Source organism: Aquila chrysaetos, chromosome 6, assembly GCF_900496995.4.
Source record: "Aquila chrysaetos chrysaetos chromosome 6, bAquChr1.4, whole genome shotgun sequence".
Classification (NCBI taxonomy): domain Eukaryota; kingdom Metazoa; phylum Chordata; class Aves; order Accipitriformes; family Accipitridae; genus Aquila; species Aquila chrysaetos.
The window spans coordinates 15,396,243-15,420,425 of NC_044009.1; the positions used below are offsets into that span (position 1 = coordinate 15,396,243).

General features: G+C 43.6%; 1 protein-coding gene across 4 annotated transcripts in view; it reads right to left on the bottom strand.

The window, feature by feature from the left end:
• CPS1 (carbamoyl-phosphate synthase 1) overlaps positions 1–24,183 on the bottom strand; it is a 113,924-nt gene that overhangs the window by 47,610 nt on the left and 42,131 nt on the right. For all 4 annotated transcript variants that reach the window (XM_041124625.1, XM_041124626.1, XM_041124624.1 and 1 more), the window contains 8 exons: positions 20,371–20,560; positions 19,625–19,782; positions 18,754–18,882; positions 15,147–15,291; positions 14,542–14,752; positions 13,258–13,456; positions 10,884–11,060; positions 6,131–6,249 (listed from right to left, as the gene is read on the bottom strand). In XM_041124625.1, the coding sequence (XP_040980559.1) occupies positions 6,131–6,249; positions 10,884–11,060; positions 13,258–13,456; positions 14,542–14,752; positions 15,147–15,291; positions 18,754–18,882; positions 19,625–19,782; positions 20,371–20,560 (1,328 nt within the window). The remainder of the gene's footprint in view (positions 1–6,130; positions 6,250–10,883; positions 11,061–13,257; positions 13,457–14,541; positions 14,753–15,146; positions 15,292–18,753; positions 18,883–19,624; positions 19,783–20,370; positions 20,561–24,183) is intronic.

Here is a 24,183-nt window from a genome sequence, read left to right on the forward strand (position 1 = left end):
AGTTGTAGAGAGGGATAAGGTCTCCCCTCAGCCTCCTTTTCTCCAGGCTAAACAAGCCCAGTTCCCTCAGCCACTCCTCATAAGACTTGTGCTCCAGGCCCCTCACCAGCTTTGTTGCCTTTCTGTGGACACACTCCAGCACCTCAATGTCTTTCCTGTAGCGAGGGGCCCAAAACTGAACACAGTACTCGAGGTGCGGCCTCACCAGTGCTGAGTACAGGGGAACAACCACCTCCCTGCTCCTGCTGGCCACACTATTTCTGATGCAGGCCAGGATGCCCTTGGCCTTCTTGGCCACCTGGGCACACTGCTGGCTCATATTCAGCCGGCTGTCAACCAGCACCCCCAGGTCTTTCTCTGCCGGGCAGCTTTCCAGCCACTCCTCCCCAAGCCTGTAGCGCTGCATGGGGTTGCTGTGACTGAAGTGCAGGACCCGGCACTTGGCCTTGTTGAACTTCACACAATTGGCCTCAGCCCATCAATCCAGCCTGTCCAGATCCCTCTGTAGAGCCTTCCTATCCTCAAGCAGATCAACCATCCCTCCCAACTTGGTGTCATCCGCAAACTTACTGAGGGTGCACTCGATCCCCTCGTCCAGATCATTGATAAAGATATTAAAGAGAACTGGCTCCCATACTGAGTCCTGGGGAACACCACTTGTGACCAGCCACCAACTGGATTTAACTCCATTCACCAAAACCCTCTGGGCTTGTCCATCCAGCCAGTTTTTTACCCAGCAAAGAGTACACTTGTCTAAGCCATGAGCCGCCAGCTTCTCAAGGAGTATGCTGTGAGAGACAGTGTCAAAGGCCTTACTAAAGTCCAGGTAGACAACATCCACAGCCTTGCCCTCATCCACTAGGTGGGTCACCTGGTCATAGAAGGAGATCAGGTTCATCAAGCAAGACCTGCTTTTCATGAACCCATGCTCGCTGGGCCCGATCCCCTGGTTGTCCTGCACATGCTCTGTGAGCACACTCAAGATGAACTGCTCCATAATCTTCCCTGGTACTGAGGTCAGGCTGACAGGCCTGTAGTTCCCCAGATCCTCCGTCTGACCCTTCTTGTAAACGGGCATCACATTAGCAAACCTCCAGTCCTCTGGGACCTCCCCTGTTGACCAGGACTGCTAATAAATGATGGACAGTGGCTTGGCAAGCTCCTTCGCCAGCTCCCTTGGTACTCTTGGATGGATCCCATTTGGTCCCATAGACCTGTGAGTGTCCAGGTGGCGTAGCAGGTCATTAACTACTTCCTCCTGGATAATGGGGGGCATATTCTGCTCTCTGTCCCTGTCTTCCAGCTCAGGGGGCTGAGTACCCTGAGGATAACTGGTCTCACTATTAAAGACTGAGGCAAAGGCGGCATTAAGTACCTCAGCCTTTTCCTCATCTTTGGTGGCAATGTTCCCCTCTGCATCCAATAAAGGGTGGATATTGTCCTTGGCTCTCTTTTTATTGTTAACATATTTGTAAAAACATTTTTTGTTGTCTGTTACAACAGTGGCCAGACTGAGTTCTAGCTGAGCTTTTACCTTTCTAATTTCCTCTCTGCATGACCTAACAAGATCCCTGTGCTCTTCCTGAGTTGCCTGCCCTTTCTTCCAAAGATGGTAAACTCTCCTTTTTTTTCTGAGTCCCAGCAAAAGCTCCCTGTTCAGCCAGGCCGGTCATCTTCCCCGATGGTTCGTCTTGTGGCGCACAGGAATAGCCTGCTCCTGAGCCTTTAAGACTTCCTTCTTGCATAATGTCCAGCCTTCCTGGACCCCTTTGCCCTTCAGGACTGTTTTCCAAGGGAGTCTCTCAACCAGTGTCCTGAACAGGCCAAAGTTTGCCCTCCAGAAGTCCATAGTAGTGGTTTTGCTGACCCCCTTCCTTACCTCACCAAGAATCGAGAATTCTATCATTTCATGGTCGCTAAGCCCAAGACAGCCTCTGACCACCATATCTCCCACCAGTCCTTCTCTGTATGTAAAGAGTAGGTCTAGTGAGGCGCCTCCCCTGGTAGGCTCACCTACCAGCTGTATCAGGAAGTTATCCTCCACACACTCAAGGAACCTCCTAGACTGCTTCCTCTCTGCTGTGTTGTATTTCCAGCAGACGTCCAGAAAGTTGAAGTCCCCGACAAGAAAGTTGAAGTCCCGCACGAGACTAGTAGGCTGGCTAGTTTGGTATCCACCAAAAGGAAGATCTGCTGTTTTCATTAATGTCAATTTGAAGAGTTGAGACTTAAGAAGGCAGAGTTCAGTTCACTGCTCAACCAGACTGTCTTTGAGACTTTGGCCAAGCTTACTATATCTATGCTTTGCTCCTCAGCTGCAAAATGGGGGTTTACCATGCTCCTCTTTTCTCACTTGAATTCTACTTTACAGCCCTTTATCAATATTGAAATGTTCCTCTTTGGGCAATACACTCACACTTCTGCCTGTTACAAGATGGCCCAATCTTCCCTGGGTCTTACTCAGATTTTTCCCCAGCAGTGAACTTGACCCCGTTACCTCTCCTTTTTCCCCATCCCTATGAGCTCCCAAGTAATGGCAAATACAATCAATTGCAGGTTCAATTGCTACAGAGGTGCCTAAGTGACTTAGGAGCACAAGTCCTACTGATTTCAACAAGGTTTTTGTCCACACGTCACTTGGGTGTAAGTGATGATTTCACCATAGCTGCCTACCTCTTTACCTATATTTAATGGTATTTGTCAAACATTCTCCTTGCACACAGCCACAGTTCTCAGGGATCACAAAATCAGGAACAGATAAAAATAACCATGGCCACATGCAAGCAAATCGTCACTGCAGACAGTCAAATAGCAGATGCAAATTCCAAAAGAGGCTTTCCCTTGCACCCAGGCCACCAGTGTCTTGAGTTGAACATGCCCCAGATGTTACTTCCAAGTCTGGGCTTCAGCTGTGCTCTTGGGGATGATGGTGTTACTGGACCCTACTGCAAATTTGACTCGCTCTGGACGGGGTCCATAACCCTGGCCTTAAAGTCACATCTGACTTCTCACTGCCTCGGACAGCTAGACATGGTCTGTTCAAATTTCCATCTCCTTCACAAGCTGTCAGTGTGATGAACAGCCAGTGGGGTCACCCCAGGGCTCTTCCCCTCCATTTTCTCTCAGGGGACAGGCGAGGGCAAATCTAGGGAAAGAATTCCCTGATAACAGCATATCCTATTGCACAGCCACTGCTCCATACACCATTGCCTATTCATGGACTGTCAGCATAGGATGGTGCTTGCTCTTTCCATGTGTGTATGTATATGTGGTTTTGTTTGTGTGCATGTGTGTGTGTGGTGGGGAAGGTTATACTTAAGATTACATTACTGAACGTACGAAGGTAATTGGTCAAAAACAAACAAAAAAGCCACAATATAAGTTTCCACTTAAAATGAAGAATATGTAGGTCACAGGAGAAACAGCACAGGCACATGTTTGACGTGTGTGTGATATTACTGGATATTCTTGCAAGTACTCTCAAAATGGCTTTCTTTTCCCAATTCAACTCAGGCCATTTGCTTTCCTGCAGCCAAATTACATAAACTGAAACAACTCTTTCTCCGTCTTAGAGGGCCCGGAGGCAGAGTCAAATGGAAACATTGCTGCAACATGACAAAAACTACACAGTCTCCCCAGCACCAGGTCAAATCTTCAGAAAGAAGTTCGCTGGGACAAATGTAAATGGGGCAGAGGGTGCCCTTCCAAGTCTACTGTCTCTGCAAATGGCTGGCCTTGCCTGTACACCACTGAGAACGGACAAACATTTATAAGTCTGAAAGGTTTTCCCCCTATAACATTATCCCATACAACCTTTCATGCACGGAAACAGATTCCCTGCATAAATCGGTGAGGCCTTCTGCTCACCTCTGAATCACTCCAAGTGGCAATGATGCAAGGCAGCACATGGTGTGTGAATGCTGCTTGCTGAACTGCTCACAAAGGCCTCCACCTGCCTCTGATCCCTCTTCCCCATCTGTCTGTCATATCCTCTTGTTCCAGCTCTAAATTTCCTCTTGGTAGAGACCATCTCCTTGTTACCAGTCTCTACAACAGCTCTGCAGGGCCCAAATCGAGAGTCTTGGCAGAGATGTTACTCCAACTGCATCCAAAACCTTGCTGCAAAGAACCCCCAAACCAATCCAGAGACAAAAAGGAAGGGATGGATTTGACTGAATGGAGAGCAAGCTTGTAACCAGCAACAGTGCCTGGGAACAGGGCAACTCTTCTGGTTCTGGTAACTGTATTTCAACAACAGAAAGATTTAAAGCAACGATGGTGTCACAGCTCATTCTTTTCAATTGGAAATAATCCGGTAGCACAGGTAAATCTCATGCCAGGGACTGGAAACAGCTGTCTGCAGGAAGAGCACGTGTGTGCCAAGTCTCATTTGCATCACTCAATTAGCTTTCCATCAGCTATTGCAGAGATGTGTTTCCTGATGTCGCTCACTGGACTAGTCTCTCAGTTCAGGTCAGAAATGTTTTTCCCTGGTTCTTTGCCTTTGTGCCAACATGCCTGCAACATAATGCAGCTGGACAGTCCATTCCCTGCCTCCAATGCAGGTTGTGAGGTAAGACAGTTTCCTGGGGAAGGTCTGAGTAAGGACAGTGGAGCAAAAATCTGCACTGATAAGTGAATGAGACTAAGTTAATTTATACCTCCTGCAATCTGAGCTGAATTGCATGAATCCACTTACAAGGGACACAATGTTGCTTCTGTATGATACAAATGCAAGGTTGGATACTGCAAAAGGGCTTTCTGTAGCAGGCTGCCGATACAGTCTGCTGCCTAGTCACCAGAAGGATGAAAAACTGTGGGATGGTACCAGCTACTGATCCATTACTAGCAGTATTATTGCCTGCCACCCACCGCAGAGAACGAGAAAGCAACTTCAGTGATATAGGACAGTTTGGCACGATTAGCCTCTCTGGAGCGATGCTGGATTTATACCAGCTGAGGATGGGGACAACCTCTGGGGTCCCAAGTGCCTCAATCCAGAGCATGCCACTCCAACAGCGAGGAAATCAAACTGATTCTGGATATATTGTTTTTCTTCCTCAGGAGCTGCACATATATATATTTAAGGCATTCGAGATAAATGAAACGTGACACGGATGTTAGAGGGCAAAAACTTGTGCAGCCAAACAATAGATTTCTGTAAATAATCAAGCTACTCCTTCTCTTCGACATCTCCCTCCACATTTATTTTTGTTTAGCTCCAGATGCAGCTTGTTCCGAGGGGCAAGGGAGAGCAAGAGCTGCTCAATTAAAACGCGCAGCTGGTCAAAGAAGCAGAAATCACAGCAGATGAACTAACTAGCACCTTAGTGATGTACTGGCTACGGTGCGCTCCCAGTGCCATCATGTGGTGAAACGCGGTTAACACAACGGGTATCCGAAGCAGAAAAGCCGGCCAACATACAGCCAATAACTCAGCAAGGAGTTCTCCCAACCTCGTAAACCACGAAGGGAAAGCTCAAGTCAGCAAGAGCTGGAACTGAAATACAGCCCAGCGCTTTAATTTACCGCTATCTTTCCTGCTTAGTTTTATATGGTCATTTTTCTTGGAGAAAGAAGAAGATTTATATTTAAACATGTCTGGAATTATAGATGTTTGAAAGTGCAGTACAAAAGCAACACATACTGCATGATCACAGCAAGGCAGAAAAGCTTAAAAATCAATTGGCCAGGCAGGAAAAAAATGCAATGTATTTGACCCTCAGGTGTAGTAAGTCAGGACAAGTCCTGTGTTTGAAGGCTAACTCTGTCCTAGGTATATGAGTGCAGCCTGCTGTTATTCATTGTAGCCCATCCACATTCCCAGCCTTAGCCTCAGGGATACAGTGAGGATTTTCCAAAATAAACCAGAACTTCCATAATCCCTGAGAACAGCCAAGATGCCTAAGCACTCAAAAAAGTTCTTTTACTGAAAGAGTGTTCTTAGAAATTTCCCCTGTCCAGGTGAGGCAGTGAACTGGGTTTTACAACAACACTGCTTACTCCAAGCACTGAAATAAACTTCTCAGCGTTGACTGCATCTGTGCTCAGGGCTTACCACAGGTTCCCGAGCAGAAGGATCCCCAGAAGGACCGCTGTGTCCTAGGACAAGGCTGTTGGCTTTTCTTACCTGTTCATTTCCTTCAGGATCTTCTCCATGTTCACGATGTTGCGCATCTTATACAGGAACCATTTGTCAATGGCTGTGAGTTTGTGAATGACATCCACGGGGACTTTGCTATCCAAGGCCTGCCAAAAATAGGACAGCACCAAACAGCCCCTTTAATACATGCTTCGCAAATACAGATTTAGTCTACAAATTGGTAGCAGCAACTATATAGCTTAAAGACATAAAAGTACTGTAGACTATGCTGGACAAATCAAAGGTTCATCTACCCTGGGATCCTGTCTCCCACAGCAACAGAAAATGTGCCCCTCAAGCAGTGTGGGGAGGCACCAGCCACTTTTGCACATGCTTTGCTACCAAAAACTGGTTTCTGTTTGAGCAAGAAAGAGATAATTTGCTTTTCACAGAGCCAGCAGCCAAACTTAAACTAATGGCAACAAGGCTTGGCAGCCACTGAGTATGTGCCTTAACTACCTACAGCAAGGCATATTCAGGCTGCGGTGCCGACTCCTCCACCTGCACCCCTCACCACTCAAGTTGCCTAAATCTCAGACCCACTGCCAACCTCCTAGCTGCAAATGTTAAACAGCAAGGTCCAGCTTCTCAGCTGTGGAGGAACTTTTTGCTTTGGAGCATAAATCTTGATTTACCCTTGACATACAAGGTTGAATCAAAACATATGGCCTTGAAATACCCCTGAAGTAAGGGAAAGTCCGGTACTGGGTGATACACTGCTCCTACAGCATTACTCAGGCTTCTCTCTCTGTATCCCAAGTTGATGGCAAGATCATTCACATTCCCCTGCATTATCTTACTGAAGCTATTTTTTATTTTATTTTTATCAAGCTATTCACAACCATGGGGTAAAAAGGAACCCCACAGAGTAATTTCTCAAATGACAGTCTTTTACAGGACACTGCAGTATTCAAAAAAATCTCAGAGGAATATGCTAGAGAGCCCCCCCAATATGATTGTATTGGGGAGCAGCTGTATCTGGATACATTGCAGTTGTATCTTCTATCACTGATATTTCTTGGGACTCACGAGTGGTGTACAGTTACAACTCTCCTGATAAAACAACTATAATCAACCATAACGATAATACCAGCACAATACCTTTGCTGAGCTGAAGTAATCACGTTCATTAATTTGTTACCATGCTTAACTGTTTTCTTGCAGGGCAGCATCCCTGGAACAAAGCCAGAGCAATGCCACTGAAGAAAACTCCAGCATTAATCCAGGAATAGCTTTGGCCCACTGCACCCTGACATTATTCCTCTGAGTTATCAAGCTGCACACACATCGTTGTACCGTCACCACATGCTTCAGCACTGTGATGTGGAGACTTTATGCCAGCTGAGAGAAATGCACAGATCACTTCGGTGCTGTGCTCCAAGAAGGCACCACCCGGCAAGGACAAGGGATGGTCACAGCTCTCTCACCAGACACTGCAAAATACTGACATCACCTTCTACCTTTTTTAAAGGATTTCCAGGCAGCTTGCCTGGGTCTCCCTCTCACAATTATTCTCTTGTCTTGAGAGGTAATAAGCTGCTGACCTGAATATCCTGCTTGCTCACAAGCAGTGGTGAAAATCTGTAGTGCACATTTTGCTCCTTTAGAGTAACCAGTCACTTACACACCAAACCTTCAGCTAGCGCTTGGCACCCAACTGCTCTCCCATATGCCTGCAAAGAGAAGCCTGGGGCCATCACAGCAGTTCCTGAGCATTGGCAATAACAAGGCTGGGCTTGTCACACATTTCTAGATACAATACTGGTATGAGGCAACTGGTAAGAAGTCCCTCCCATCCTGATTTCTTAGTGCTTGCAGGGTGAGGTCACACTGCCACATTAGTGGGATGTGAGCAGGACTTTCTTCTGCCCATCTGTTTTCACAAAACACATGCAGACTTGCATGTCTTGAGGATCTCCAACCTTCAGTCATTGGTCCCTGAGCCACCCATACACACAGAGGTAGCATGACCACTTACACTTAATCTGGTTCGGACACTTCATTTAGAAGTCCTAGGGATCTTCAAGGGAAACTGAAAAAACAAATGCCTTCCCCTCCTTAATCAGATGAGGGGCAGAGAAAATAAATCATCTTCATCCCTGTGGGATAAGTCTGGAGACTGGGAGAGAAGAATGAGTTTGCAGACAGTTCTTGCTCCCAAATCAGCACACTACAGGGGCAAATCACACTTCCAGGCAGAAAATCCCTGTAGGATTTGATCAGGGGCCCTGGACAGCACTCTGATTTACTCTATTCAAACCTACATGAAGGACTACAGGCTAAACACACTGTGGAAGACAGCGGAGGGAGCCGCAGCAGGACAGCGTGACTTTAGAGCCCTGCTAACCTTCAAGAGTGTCCCATCCAGTAGACATTGGCCCCACACTGGGAAGCCAAGCTGTTTATAGGACTGCCTTCACACCGTGAGTCAGGGAGTAAACCTGGTCTCCAGGCCAAGCAACAGAGGGCGGATCAGCTGCCCGTGCTGTCTCTAGGGCTGGCAGCCTTGTTCCTTCAGTCCCATCCCTGCTCCTCATCAAAGGAACTATTCAGCTGCCTGTGGACAGGAGCACAAGTGCAAACTAACACATCTGTAGTGTGGACAACTAGGAGACCAGGGCCCTGGTGTGAAACAGAGCGTGGATCAAATCCACAGCATAAGTATTCTGAGGCCACTTGTATACAACCTTAAGAGGACCCAGAAAAGATCTGATACAAAGTGAGCAGCCCTGCTTATCAGGCAGTTACATCCTCGCAGCACTTGGCCACTCTGGCCAAGGAACAAGTCTCCTCTATTTCAGCCTCTCTCCTAGTGCCTTCTCTTACATTACAACAAGGAGTCCCATTACAACAGCAATAGCTCTGAATGGTAGCTGAACTCTCTTCCCTTTCACCTGAACAGTTACTGTTTTCATCAAACAACAGACAAAGGAGAGAGAAAAAGTAACAAGCCTTGGAGAGCTGACTAGTGGGGCTTAGAGAGGAGGAGAAGACATACAACGAAGCTCCATCCTGTTCCAAACAAAGCTGATGGCTAACTGGGACTAACTGTTGGCTTGTAAATGTCAGCAAGCTAGAAAGGGATTTCCAGGCAGGCAGCCCCAGCTGCCAGAAGTACCTCTTACTGATATTGCTTGCCTCAGTTATTAACAGGGATGAATTAGTGCACTGTGTCAGGCAGAGGCAGCTCTTTATAGGGAGGGATTAAGACTTTGATCTTGCTTTTTTCTACAGCTCCCAGTGAAAATGCCACCAGCTGGGAACACCCAGAGTGTTCAGTGGGACCCAAACTCACCTGCATCTCCCTAGATCCCCTGTGTTAACATGGGGCTCAGATTAACCTTTCATAAAAGCTCTCTGAGCCACTCAGAGAGACAAGAAGCAAGATTTTTCTCTCAGTCACAAGAAAAAGCTATAATAAAGACCAAGCACAGCTGCTGAAGGATGTTCTACACTTATAAAGACATGCATTTCCCCAGCTTGAAAAGCGAGAGTCAACAGCTGGACAAGCCACACATTTATAGAACACCTTGTGCTTTTCGATCCGGCCATTTATAAGAGGAACAGCTATGTGAAAACCTTTTTACAAATACAGCTCAACCTCACCTCCCCACACTCATGTGGAGGATGTAATGAGATGTTATCTACACATGAGCACAAAGGACTTAAAGACTCCACCACACAAAGTCAGGGGCACAAAAAATAGTAACTGGGCATTCCCTGCCAGGAAGGTTTGCAATCTTAAAAAAAAATAACAACAGGTAAGTATGAGCTATAAAAGACAGCTGTCCCCTCCTCTTCGTAGAGGGTATGGACAGACGGACAAGTTAGCTGCAGCAAAACCAAAGTGTGAAATTGCACCTACCTGCTAAAGTAACTAACCCCACATTTACCGTGTGATATACGCAGGCAAACACCAGGGAGTTGAAGGAAGAAGTAATTTCACACCCTAGCTCCCCTTACAATAACACCTGTTACCCAGACACCCTGAAAGATGAAGTGATTTGCCTGGTGTGACAGGAGAGGGGTTAAAAGAATGCTAAGGGAAGCTGAGCCTTTTTCAAAGAACAGGGAATTTCCTGCATGCTACATTTAACATAGTTTTAATTTTTTATTTTTTTTTAAGTTTCAAGCCCATACCAGTGCAACAATTGCAAAAAGACAGTGCTTTTACAAACTGCAGCTTGCCATTCTTTATCATCCTCTGTTTAAGTTCTCAAAAGGATCTTCATTTTTTCCTTCCTCCTTTCCTATAAATTAATGGCAATCTGCAGAACTGGCCAACTTTGACTGACACTTACACTAGTGTAAATCAGGGCTGTACATTAGCCAATACTTAGTAAACAATTATGTTATAGGAACAAGCAAAGGAAAGTGATCCAGGTCTTCACCAACACTCAGCTACAAACAGAAGTGCCAGGACACAGGAATGCACCTACTGCTGAATACAATGAGCATTGGCTAAGATTGTACCAAAAGGCAAACACATTACCTGAATATAGAAGATGCAGGAAAAATTAAAGTCATATACCCACCCAGGTATTACATTCTGCAGAGGAAATTACATGCAATAGAGAATATATGTACTTCAACAACAAGGATCCTACACAAGGTGGTCCCAGTGTGCTTGACTGAGGGATGCAAGGAGGTTAAGAATACTCAACCTCTGTCACCTCAGTTGACCCAATCTGGTAGGTGTAATTCAAGGGATATAGGTCAAGGGCTTTCTATCTTTTGTTACCTTGGCTATTGCATATATCCGCGTGCTGGATGGCTCAGAGAGTTCCTTCTGGAGATCTACAATAGCTGGCCAGGCTTTATTCATAGGAAGATGTGAAGTGAAGCCATCTACAGAGGGGTGACACATTCTCAGGGCCTTTTGGAAGCTCTCTTCAAAAGTGCGTCCAATAGCCATGACCTGTAACAGACAACACTTCCACGTTAGCTATGGTGAGCTGCTGCCCCGCTATCCCCTGAATAACAATGAAGATAAAACCTTCATTTAAACCATGAAGATAGACATACAGAAAGATTACAACCTTTGGACCTACTGCCTAAGATAGTCCTGCTGGCTTTAAGGCATGCACAGCTAACTGAGCCTTGGGAGTCCCACTTCTAGGCCTGACTTTGCCAATATTATCAACAGGGAGTTTCAGACAAGTGACTCCTTTCTGCTTTCGTCTCCCTATCTGTAAAATACAGGAAGCTGCTGCTTTCCTCTATAAACTGCTTTGAAGCACTTTAGTAGAGGGAAGCATTATGCAGCAGCATGGGTGTAGTAATATAGAAGGATATTTCTGTTTAACAACCTGTTAGAGATAGAAACTCACAGTGGGAATTTTAAGGTTCAGAAGAAATCTGCTCCTCTTCCTTTAAATTACATTTAACAGTGACTCTCCCCTGTGAGGGCTCTCTTAAAGGATTACACCTCCTTGGCATAGCAGCACTGGGGTTTCCCTCCTTCAATCTTGACATCACATCTAATAAGAAAACAAGCCTTTCTCAGTGGAAACCTGTGAGGTAACAGAGCTCTTTCTCAAATTTCTACATTTTTATTTCCCAGTGCAGTGAAACCCTAACAGCATAAAAATCTTCTTAAACACAATCTTGGAAAATGTCAAAAGAAAAAAATAACATTGTTTTCTCTTTTCTCACAGCTCCAGGCCCACTGCCCAGCACAACAGAGCTCAGGAAAAATGAGGCCAGGCCAGACTGTTCAATTAATAAAAATGCAGTAAATGCTGCAATCTGGCTTCAAGTTCAGGCCTAGGAAGACGACTGTGCCATACTAATAGAGACACAGCGGCAAGAAGCTCTTTGCTTCAAAGACACCCTCTCCTACTCACAGGTCCTAGACACTAACTTTTTTGCTGAGTACCTCCACCAGCTGCAAACCGCATCTCTTAAGCTTCTTCATCCCTGTTTCAGTTCACCCACCAGCAGTCATAGACCTGCACAGTTGGAACATTGACTCTTGCTATATCTCCTCCTTCCCTTTACACAGCATCCTGCCTTGAGAAGGACAGTGGGTTCATGCAGTTCTGCTTTTGTGGTATATGACCACTGGAAGGACTCGATACTTCCTTCTGCAAATGTGTATGGCCAGGAAGTGTTTACAGCTGAAGGTGCACAAGGCAACTGTATTTAGGAACCCCAGCTCTACAGTACAGTCCAAAAACCGCTAAGCAGAGAGGGTTAATATCAGTAAGCATCAACTCACTGAAAAAAAACCCCAAACCTCATTGCCATTGAAAGCCAAAACTGCCACTGGAAAATCAAGTTTTAATTAATCCTTCCAGTTGTGATGAAGGCTTGTCTTCTGAGCAAGGTAGAATTGATGTTAGGAAAGTCTCATGTGTCAAAACAATCTAATAAAATAGCTACTAGAAAAGCATTAGGAAAAAAAGGCAGCTGAAAAAAATACATAATTAATTATTTTGCTTTGGTAGCTGATATGTAATTAACTAATTAAGCGGGTAATTTACCCATTTTGCTTCATTTCTCTCCTCTTAAAACATGGTCTGAAAATGCTGTTAGTGTCCCAGACACCTTAAAATCAGGGTTTAAAAGTCACACTGTCATGTTCCAGATGTAACAGACTTAATCACTAAGAGAAGTCAAAACTTAAGAGCAAGATTACAGGTTGTATTTGGATTTGAAGAGCAGAAGTAGGCTGAGATTTGGCATATGGTTTTAACAGAGAGGACAGATAACTATGGGAACAACTGAGAGCTGTGGCTCATCAGCATCACTGAAAATCTTAACAGACTACAACTCTTGAAGTTATACTCTAATTAACCACCACTACAGAACCTCAAGCAAAAAATAACTGAGAGTCCTGTAGTGAGTGTTAAGAACAAAGTCAACCTCAGGTGATCCAAAGTGGTTTCTTCCCTTAGGAGTCAAACCATTTATGAATCCACACTGTGATATCCAAGATTACACAGTCCTAACTCATTTCAATTAACTATAGTACTGGATAAAAATAATTTGAGCTGAATAAATATCTTCAAAAGCCATTAGGTCCCTGAAGATAGATTCTGAGGGTTTCCAAGAAAGAGAAATGACTTTCCCAAGTGGTGGAATGGAAGGGAAGGAGATGGTCTTGCACTCACCTCTCCCACGCTCTTCATGGAGCTTCCAATCCGATTGGACATACGCTGAAAACGGTCCAAATCCCAGCGGGGTATCTTGGTAACAACATAATCCAGGCTGGGCTCAAAGCAGGCAGAGGTTTTTCCTGTCACCACGTTCTTGATTTCTGGCAAGGGGATCCCCAAGGCAATTTTGGCAGCAATGAATGCTAATGGGTATCTGCCATAGAGGAGAAGTAGAGAATAGTAGAGTGGGAAGTACTTTGCTTTTGCTAATCCCAGGAGTGGATCAAATTAAACAGATGTGAGGTGATTTTCCCTCCTCAACACAGCGGAAGGTTACCGTGCTCAAGCACAGCAGGGCCTGTCCAGCTTCCTACCTTAACACATTGTAGAGCTACCTACCTAGATCTGGAACTTGCTTTATTATCTGCAAAGCCACCATTTTCAGTATGTCACACCCACAGTGAGACCACATAAACAGGTGTGTTTTGCTGCAAGTCTGTCATCCAAAAAGAAAACAATCAAACACCCACTGTCCAACATCATGGCTTATCTCCAGTCTGCTATGGCACTTCAACAACCACAAGAGTTGTTGAGAACTGCAAATTAGAGATTAATTTGTGCCTCTCAACAGCATCTGCAAAGTGCAATTAAGCAGCCAATTTTTAAACAGCCTGCTCTGACCATCCTTATCTTGATTAGTTTATGATTAGCCAACAAAGCAAAGGCAGCTAGCAATACCATTTGCATCAATCTGACAGACAGCTCACTAATAACTGTGTCCTCTGGGTCCCAGAGAAGATTTGCAGCCAACATATGGGTACAGTGGATATGCTTTGTAAGGACAGCCATTAGGCTCCCCCACACACAGCTCCTGGGAGTTTTTCCATTTGTAGTAACAGCATCAGCAGGCTGGTATGGACCTGGAGGGCTCACTAACCCCTTCCTCCATCTCCCAGCAGGACTGACTCTCCAAGGGTCAATCCTAGCAGATGCTGACAAGAACTGTTCTTAGAAGCTTCCCATGCAGAAATCTGTGCCTTACTGACCTGACCACTCCAGAGTTCTCCGTAACAGCCAATTTCAGTCTTCCTTGCCGCAAATTAAGCCTGCACCTCCTTGTCTTAACTGCATGGAGAGCAGATGCAGGAACTTTTTTCTTCCTTGCAGCTGTCGCTTACATATTTAAATAATACACTGATCCAAGTCCCTTATAATTCTCTCTTTCTGTTCTTCTCCCCTCAGTTTTTGTTTATTCGTTTGTTTGTTCAGTAGTTTTGGGTTTTTTTTAAATAATCTTACCCTGTCGCCTTGGAGGCCAAAGCTGAACTTCTCGAGAGCCTGGCATTAACTTCAATGATGTAGTACTCCAGGGAAGTTGGATGCAGAGCAAACTGGATATTACACTCTCCCACAATACCCAAATGTCGGACAACTTTGATGGCACGATCCCTCAGCATCTGAAATTCCTCATTAGTGAGTGTCTGGCTTGGAGCCACTACAACAGAATCTCCTGTTCGTCACAAGGTAGCAGAGAAGGAAAATGAGAAGCAGCTCAGCGGCAGTGAATTCTAGCCACACAGGTCACTTTCTTTGCTAACCCATTGCTACTAATGAAGTTACCACAGACATTCAAACCTGTGGATGCACAGTTGATGAAAAGCACAGAGAGTTAGAAGCCCAGAGTTGGAGAGGCCAGGCAATCTTACAGAAAATGGAATCATAGGGGTAGGTTTAGCCTAATAATACCTGTTTCACACCCTAGCTGGCTGTGTCCAAGACCTGAAGAGTATTTCTAGAGCCCACTTCATCAATCACAAAACAATGTCAATAACAGCAGGCAGAAGGGCACTGCATAAAAAAGTTAACAAGCCATTTCCAGTGAGCCACCCTGTGCCCAAGCCTACCTGTGTGGACTCCCATAGCATCAATGTTTTCCATATTGCAGACAGCAATACAGTTATCAGCAGCATCTCTCACAACTTCATACTCTATCTCCTTCCAGCCAACAACTGACTTTTCCACCAGAATTTGGTTAGTCATTGCAAATGCCTGGGAATACGTTAGGGAAAATGAACAGTAAAAAAGAAAACCTTATTAGAACATGTTCCATATTTAAGATTTCTGTGGCTTATCTCCAGACATCCGAGACCAACATGAAAATTGAAAGATGAAGATAAGTGAAGTTCATAGCACCAATGACAAGCACTTTATATTTCTCTTTAAAAAAAAAATAAAATTGCATTAGCTTCATTTGAAAGGCATAGAAAATATTTATGTGATGTGATGGGGAAAAAAGGCAGGGCATGTGAGCTTGCAATGGCATATAAATAACAAATAGGAATATAAAAACATCTAAGGCTTCAATCATGCAACAGACACACGCTTTTGTTTGTGTATGTGGGCAGCCCCACGGACTTCAATAGGAGAACTCTGCAGAAAGCTAAATGACTAAGTGATGGGGAGTGTGGGTGCCAGCAAACACTATGTAATTAATAGCACTAATAATGCTGCTTATCATTGGCATACTAACCAGAAGCAAGATTCATGATTTATCCTTAAACTAATCTTGAAAGCACTCCTCAGCACAAGAGACAAAAATGAAAAATATAGTTTGTTGGTAAATGAGCATAATCTAAGTGAATAAATGGCCTTAATATTAGCAGATAAAAAACATTAATCAATTCTCGCTTAAAATCCTAGAAAGTAATGGGCACATTATCAATCCATCCTTTAGCAAAGCTTCTTGTTTTAATGCTGCCTATGAATCAGTCTTCAGTCTCGTCCCCTCTGTAGTTAGCTCAAGCTGTTATTCAAATGCCGCCCTTAGCTCAGTTGCCAAACTTGCACACACACACACACACACACACACACACACACACACACACACACAAAAAGTTTGAGGAGTGGTGCTTCACACCTGGCCTAAACAGGCACTGAATTTGTGATGATGCAGCAGGAACACCTAACCACACTTGTAAAACAATCTATGCTGCTCCTGTGTTACTGTCTATTGTCTTCTCTCACTCAAAATGAGGAGACTCAGGAGACATGAGCTCGAGGCCAGATTACTTGAACTAGCTGTGCTATTAAACATCCATAGGTATTCAGTTATCTGAGTTATATACAATTCAGAGTCCAGCGTCTGAAAATCCAGTTCACAGAATTACTACAGATGATCTTTGTAACTGAAAGGAACGGAATTTATGCTGGGCTGTGAAAATGAGCATCCAAAGCTGAGCTAATTCAACAAGACCCAAATTGCTTTTCACTGTAAATTTTGAAATATTGATACCAAACTGGGAGATGCTGTTGACTCTCTTGAGGGACAGGAGGCTTTGGAGAGGGATCTAGATTGATTGGAGCATTGGGCTATGGTTAATGGGATGAAATTTAACAAGTCAAAATGCTGGATTCTGCACCTAGGACAGAGTAATGCCAGGCACAAGCATAAACTGGGAGAGGAGTGGCTGGAGGGCAGCCCCGCAGAAAGGGATCTGGGGGTGTTGGTCAACAGCAAGCTCAATATGAGTCAGCAGTGTGCCCTGGCAGCCAAGAGGGCAAACCGCATCCTGCGGTGCGTCAAACACAGCATAACCAGCCGGTCAAACGAGGTGATTATTCCGCTGTATTCAGCATTGGTGCAGCCTCACCTTGAGTACTGTGTGCACTTCTGGGCCCCACAATTTAAGAAGGATGTGAAGGTCCTTGAATGCATCCAGAGGAGGCAACAAAGCTGGTGAAAGGGCTGGAAGGAATGTCCTATGAGGAGTGGCTAAGGACTTTGGGCTTGTCTCGTGTGGAGAAAAGGAGGCTGAGGGGCGACCTCATTGCTCTCTGCAGCTTCCTGAGGAGGGGAAGTGGAGAGGGAGGTGCTGATCTCTTCTCCCTGGTATACAGTGATAGGACGCGTGGGAATGGTTCAAAGCTGCATCAGGGGAGGTTTAGACTGGACATTAGGAAGCATTTCTTTACTGAGAGGGTGGTCAAACACTGGAACAGCCTTCCTAGAGAGGTGGTCAATGCCCCAAGCCTGTCAGTGTTTAAGAGGCATTTGGACAATGCCCTTAATACCACGCTTTAACTTTTGGTCAGCCCTGAATTGCTCAGGCAGTTGGACTAGATGATCATTGTAGGTCCCTTCCAACTGAAATAGTCTATTCTATTCTACTGCATTCAAAATGCTCTTTTAGTATAATTTTTGAGAAAATTAAAACATTTACTTAGAAAGTAAAACAGAATCAGACTTTTGGTACACAAAAAGGAAAGTTTCAGAAACATGAAAATTTACCAAAAATATGAACTGCCCCACTCCTAAAATCTTACAGATAATACTATGTTTATAAAGAGCAGCTGTTTTACAGATTGCAAAGAAAAATGAAGATGTTCAAAACCACTTTTTAAAAAAAAAAACACCAAGAAATGCTGATCAAAACTGGGGTTTCCCACTGAAAAATATTTTGATATAAACCTTTCAGACAGCTGCACTCCCAGGGTTTCTGGGTGAATTTCTGCTTTCTCTAAACACAGACCATGCGTGAGCTTGGGCAAGCGAAGTGTTTCCAACCTCAGCCATCAATCCGTAAGGTGGGGTTACTGCACTCACTGCCTCCCTGCCTCCTCCTGCATCTGTCAATCCTGTCCACTGAGTCTCTCTGCAACTGACGCTGCCTGAGCAGATGTTTGTTCAGCACTAAGTACACTAGACCCGAAGTCTGTTTGCATGACAGTAGTGTGGAGGAATACACAAATGTCATTTTCACATACAGCTCTTACTGGCATCAGAAGTATTTCTTTCTGGAGATACATGAAAGATTAAGAGGTTCAGCAAATCAGGAAAAGACAAAACCAAGAATTTGAGAGACCAACTGATAGAGATGTATTTCCTAAAATTCTGCATTTTTCCAAGGAAAAAAGCTTTTGTTTTGTTTTCCCCAATTATCTGTTTATTTTTCACAGCAAATTTATAAAAAAAGTCCCAGATTTCCTACAGAAAAAGAGCTGTCTCTTCATAGCCAGAGACAGCTGGTGGATGTCAAATTATGAAGTGTCATCCCATTAAATCTCTACATGAGCTTTTGACCTAGCAAAAATACCCTCTTTAGACAGAAACACAGCAGAGGCCCAAGCCTCCCAGCTCTTCTGTCCCTGATACTACATTATCACTCAGCATTTTGAATGTTTCAACTTCCCTGACATCTTTCATGTACCATTTACTCCTGAAAGTAGGTGAATACAGTCCACTATGTTTCTTTTCAGGCCAAAATTGCTGAAACACTTGCTAAAATTATGACTTGTTTCTCATTAATTTAACAGATCTGTCATTTAACCATTTTCATTACCCAAGTCAGCAGGAATTATGAAAAGAGGACATTAGAAGGAAATCAGGATAACATTTTACAGATAAGATGAAAGGTAGGGTATGTACAGTTCCAGTGTCTGTGACTATTAGAAGAATATCTAAGAAAATCAGATCTCCAGTTGTATTCCCAGAGCTTGCAATTGCAGACATACCTTCGTACCAAGGTCCAGCAAACTTTCCTTATCAGGACATATGCCTGACCCCAGACCACCAAGGGCATAAGCAGAACGTATCATGACTGGGTAGCTAATCTTTTCAGCTGCCTTCAGAGCATCTTCAATCTTAAAGGAGAGGGGAATACATTTCAGAGATATGATAACAATTAAGATTAATAAAGTCTTCAACTTTGGTTACACGGTTAACTGGAAATCCCATCAGTAAGACACTAAGCTGCCTGAAGATAAAATGAAAAGAATAAAAATTGGCTTTGTAACATTGCTTTTTTTCTGCCAAAGAGCAGAAAACTGGAACATAGACTCGAGGAGGTGACTTCTGTCCTTAGTTATGTGTGGACTTCCTTGCTGACTTTCCACGGACAACATCCTTATTTGGTCTGTCTTCAGAGGCTTTAGCATGAAATAACCCGTCCAACAGACATCTTGGTTTAAGACCTGTTTGATTTCCTCCAAACTCAAACAGGCCTTCCCACTGAACCAATTTTTCGTTTCCATACTCAGGTCCTCAAGAAGGATTTCAGTACCGATGATTTTGAGGACTTAAAATCCTAAGAGCCACTGACATGTTATATGTTTTTGTGCTGCAGCACAGAAGTCACCCCAACCTAATTTACTTTTCTTGACAATGGGTAAATTAGCTTAGGCTTTCCAAGTGCTTAATTGCATTTTCACTCATTTTAAATCATGGTGAACCAGCATCAATCACAGTGGAGTACTAATGAAAGTGTACAAACTACAGTATCCACAGTTGTATTCAGTTTCACTCAACAAAACTAGAAATTTTTTTTTTAATAATTCAAATGGGCAACAGTAATAGTAATCACATCTTCAAAATTATCTGATTTACCGATTCCACTGCAAAACTAGGAGCAATCTTTTCATTTAGCTCAGTCAGTTTATCGGAAAAAAGCTTTCTATCTTCTGTAGCCATGATGGATTCAACTGATGTACCTAGGACCTTCACACCATACTCCTGCAGGACTCCTTGCTTGAAGAGTTCCACTCCTGCAGAGTAAACAAAGCCGCAGTTTTGAGGACTGATGGTAGATGAAGAAGAAAGTATTCAAAACATAAGCTGACTAGCTGACAACTTGTCTGGCCTCATCAACAGCTAATTTCATTATTCTTTGTCAGTATCAGAACTCAGAACCACAACATGAAAGTTTCTGTCCTCAAATCCATTAAACCTGGAATATTAGTAAAGTTACTGCTTGGCCATCATCTGCAACACAAAACAAAGCAGTGCTGTTGGATACTGTTGCAAGAAGCTAAATGAAGCTAACTTTTCCTTTTGATCTCTGCCTCAAGGTGGTCTGGATATCCCCAATCTAACTATGATAACTAAGACTTAAGCTGAAAAGCAGGATATATGAATTACTTTTAAGTATCAAAACCAGCAATTAGATTCTATGTTCACAGCTTAGCAATTACTCGCTCCCCATGGTCAGTATCTCTACCTGTATCCCTTAGTAACCTGGGCAATGTATCAGGCACATGGATCTTGCATGTCTGCACAAATAAAGCCCACTGAACACATGGTAAAAACCATGAGTTTGCCTGCAAGGAGTGCCAAGGCTCCTGTATCGTACTCACCACAGTTGAGAGCAGTCTGGCCACCCATGCCCAGAATCAATCCATCGGGACGCTCTGCCTTGATGACCTCTATGACAAACTGTGGAGTGATGGGGAGGAAGTAGACAGCATCAGCCTGCTTTAAGCCAGTCTCATTGGTCTGCACTGAAGCAATATTGGGATTCATGAGGACAATTTTCACATTTTCTTCCTGAAAAATGAAAATCTGCATTAAAACTAGGCATATGTGGAAAAAGTGCTAACAGCAGCAGCAGCAAGGAGAGATGGGGTTCAACAAGCTATTTACCAACAGCAGAATTTAAAAAGCCTGGTTCCTTATGTACTCTCCCATAAGGGATTTCTGCTATCTTGTACCAGGCTGAGCTAATGCCAATTCTTTGCTTTCGTGCCTCTGCCTGTCTGTGAATCTTGAGGGAATGGAGATTCCTGACTGATTCAGAAATTTGCTTGATATTGTTTAACATGTTTAGGAGTTACATAGGGGAGACGGGAACAAACTCCAGCATAACCATGTCCATCTTCTGTTGGAAGTCAGACTAAAAGTGACAAAGCAAAAAAAAATTTAATCAAAACCCAATCTTTTCTTGAGAAGCAGTAGGTCTTTCATCATGGGTATCCAGATAGTTCTCAGATTTTTGTACAGACTAGTAACAGTACAAGAATACATTTTTTGCTTTGACTTTCCATAAAGATACTTTAATTTTCCTGGTGTTATGCCTTCAAAAATCTTGTCCCATAACCTCTGTATTTGATATTGCACATACTAAAAGACAAACTCTCCCTCTATATGCAAGACAAAGGTGAGCCAAAACTTCACACTGTTTTTTCTCTGTCATGGATGAGAAATTGAGATAGAGCGATAATAATGTTTATCTGTTTCCTGCTATACCAATGGGAGTTTTGCCACTCTTTTGGCTACAGACAGAAATTCACTACAGTTTGCTCATTAATAGAAAAGTCTGAGTCAGAGCTGGGCAGATCAACTCTCCTCACTCTTGAAATACTACTGCGTAATGAGGAAGACAACCAAGTTTTGCTAATAATGATGAGACCAGAATGTGGCCAAGCTTAAAAAAACCATGTCAACCACAAGCAGATAAAGAACAATGTATCACTGCTTTGTTGAAAAGGTGGACTGGGAAGTGCAAAGGCTGTGGCCTCATTTTTACAGGAACCCATTCTAATCTCCATCAACTTCTTGTAAGGCAATAAACTTCAACAAACAAACAAACCATTCGCAAACAATGCTAATTATAGATGCAAAATACATTTTAAGAGAAAGATTTGCTATATGGAAGTGCAGAGGTTAAGAAACAATGACAAATCTCATTAAAAACAGGAACCGTGATGATATTACAAAAACAGTAAAAAGAAATAGGAAGAAGGCTGGTAGACTAAGTCAGCCATGCCTCGCGCAAATGCTATGGAAGTGTTGCTGGGACCAGTATAGAAATTGCTATTTTTCCCCAGTTCACAATAAGCATGAAAATGCCATAGGGTTTTTCTGTGTTTGTTTAAAATTTGTGATTGCTTGACCGATTGGTTTGGGGGAACAAATATATAGCTCCCCTGGAGCAGTGGGATTCTCACTCAGAGCTATGATTGCTCAGTTCAGGTATTGGATAACATTTCATCTCCTTCCTTTGATAATTTAAAATACTGCCTTAAAGACTGGCTGTAAATTTCTGCTGACCTTTTTTCCCCATGAAAAGTTGGATTTTTTTCACTGAAGCACACTTTCCTTGGAAATGTGTGGAACAGGGAAGGGAAACAAGATAAAATCCTTATGGAAAAAAATTTCAGATTTAGACAAATGACCCCAAACTGGATTGTTTTCATGGTGGTGCTCAGAGAAAAGGGTAGATCTCTGACCAAAACATTCTTTTCTAATAAATGTCTTCAGAAATTCATAGCTATAATTCTGTTGTAATGAATGGGGGAGGGAGAGGTATATCACTTTCCAACAAGCTGGAGTATCTGTACATATTAGCCCTTTATTTCCTACTCATCTGGGGCAAGGTGTGTTAAGGACCAGCTAGCAGTGATGAGGAAGATAATTCATGAGAGAATTAATGCTCCCTGTGCTAAGAGAGGCACATTTTACTGATATCACATCCTCTGACCCAATTGTTCGGGATTTTGCATTTTAACCCACTTGCTGTTTGCCCTTGCAACCCTTTCCTTCAGCTTCTGCCTTTTAATTTTTTTATAAGCACATAGCACTCTGCACTGTGGCCACCCATCCTGATTGGATATCTTTGTAACAACTTAATTAAAACAGTGAATTAATAATATTCCAGGAGGGCTTCATTCCTCTTTTTGTGTAATATCCACCTGTATTCAGACCAGTTGGCAGAATCCCCACAGCAAGTAAGCCAGAAGGTTTTTTAGGTGACCGCAAACCAGGCTCTGTTGTTCACGGATCCTTCCAGGCCTTGTTCTTCAGAGGATGTTCCTGCCTTTGATGAACTTTCTTGCAAATACAAATTCACTGACTGGGGAAGTCCCAGCTCCACAGAATTTTACTCTTTAAAAGCGGCACCCATTTAACTGTATAGGACTGAATATTAACAACAGCACCTTCTTATAAGGAACTGGTATCCAACAGACAAAAAAGAACAGCAGTACTTAGCAGAATGAATCAGAACACTCAGCAGTGAGAATCAATGTTGACTATTCAAAACAAAAAAAAAAAAAAGAAAAAAAAAAAGAGAGGTCTAAGGGGAAAGAAATCTCTCTTGTCTCCCGTTAATTGTCCCTGTTCTCTCCGAACCACACTCTGCAGCTTTCCCCTGGCAGCCACTGACCGACCGCCTTCTCTCTCACATGCAACTGCAAATCACTCTGCAAGAGGCAAGGTCAGGAAGTGCAAGCACTGCCATTGGAATGGCTGATTAGCCTGCAGATCAGAGCAGCTGGCTGGTGGCCACAGGAAGGGAAAGGGCACTGTGGGAAGTCAAGCTAGGGAGATTTATCATTAAAAAAACAACTTTCTTCCACAAACTGGAGCTGAGTTTGAAGGACAGAAGAGGAAGAAAAGGGAGAGAGATGCCTCCTTTCCAACTCAGGTCATTATCTGCACTCACCAACTCTGGGATCCTCCACTCTTAACTTGTTCTTGTTTTCTTGACGACGTGGCCAGTTTGAACTAGTAGCCAGCAATAGCAATGCAGGACACAAACAAAGCATGTACAATACAAGATGTGTTGTAACACTGGGACCAACCCAGAGCAGCCCCAGATTATATTTAAGATTACTGTAATTGATTTTTTCTTTCCTTGACTCCAGGGTCAGCACAGGAATAGAATGGGCCTCGTGTCAGAACAGTCCCAGAGCCGCTCACAATCATCTGAAGGCAGCTGCTACATCTGCTCTCAATCTGTCCGACAGAACTCTACGAGCTCTCCTCCTTCTTCACATGAGGTTTGACATGAACTAGGGGGCCTAGGTAACTGTTACATTACCAGTAATAACCCCATCACAGGAATACTGGTATCCTTCTACACCACCTCCTAGCATGAGCTTCTCCCCTAGCACCCTTTCTAGGTGCTTTGCACTTATGCAGCATGAAACAGCCAGAGCAAATTAGACCCCCAAACCCACCATGTGAGTGGACTACGCAGGATGCTTCAAGCAAATATGCACAAGCACCATTTTAAATGCATGCGTTTCTCAGGCACGTACAGAAGTACACATGCATTTTTGTTTGCTCCAGAATAATATAGCTCTCCAATCTTCAGAAATGGAACATCAGAAACCAGGTAATCAGTTTACAGGACAAAATTCATGCAAAGGAATGACTTTTCATTCATT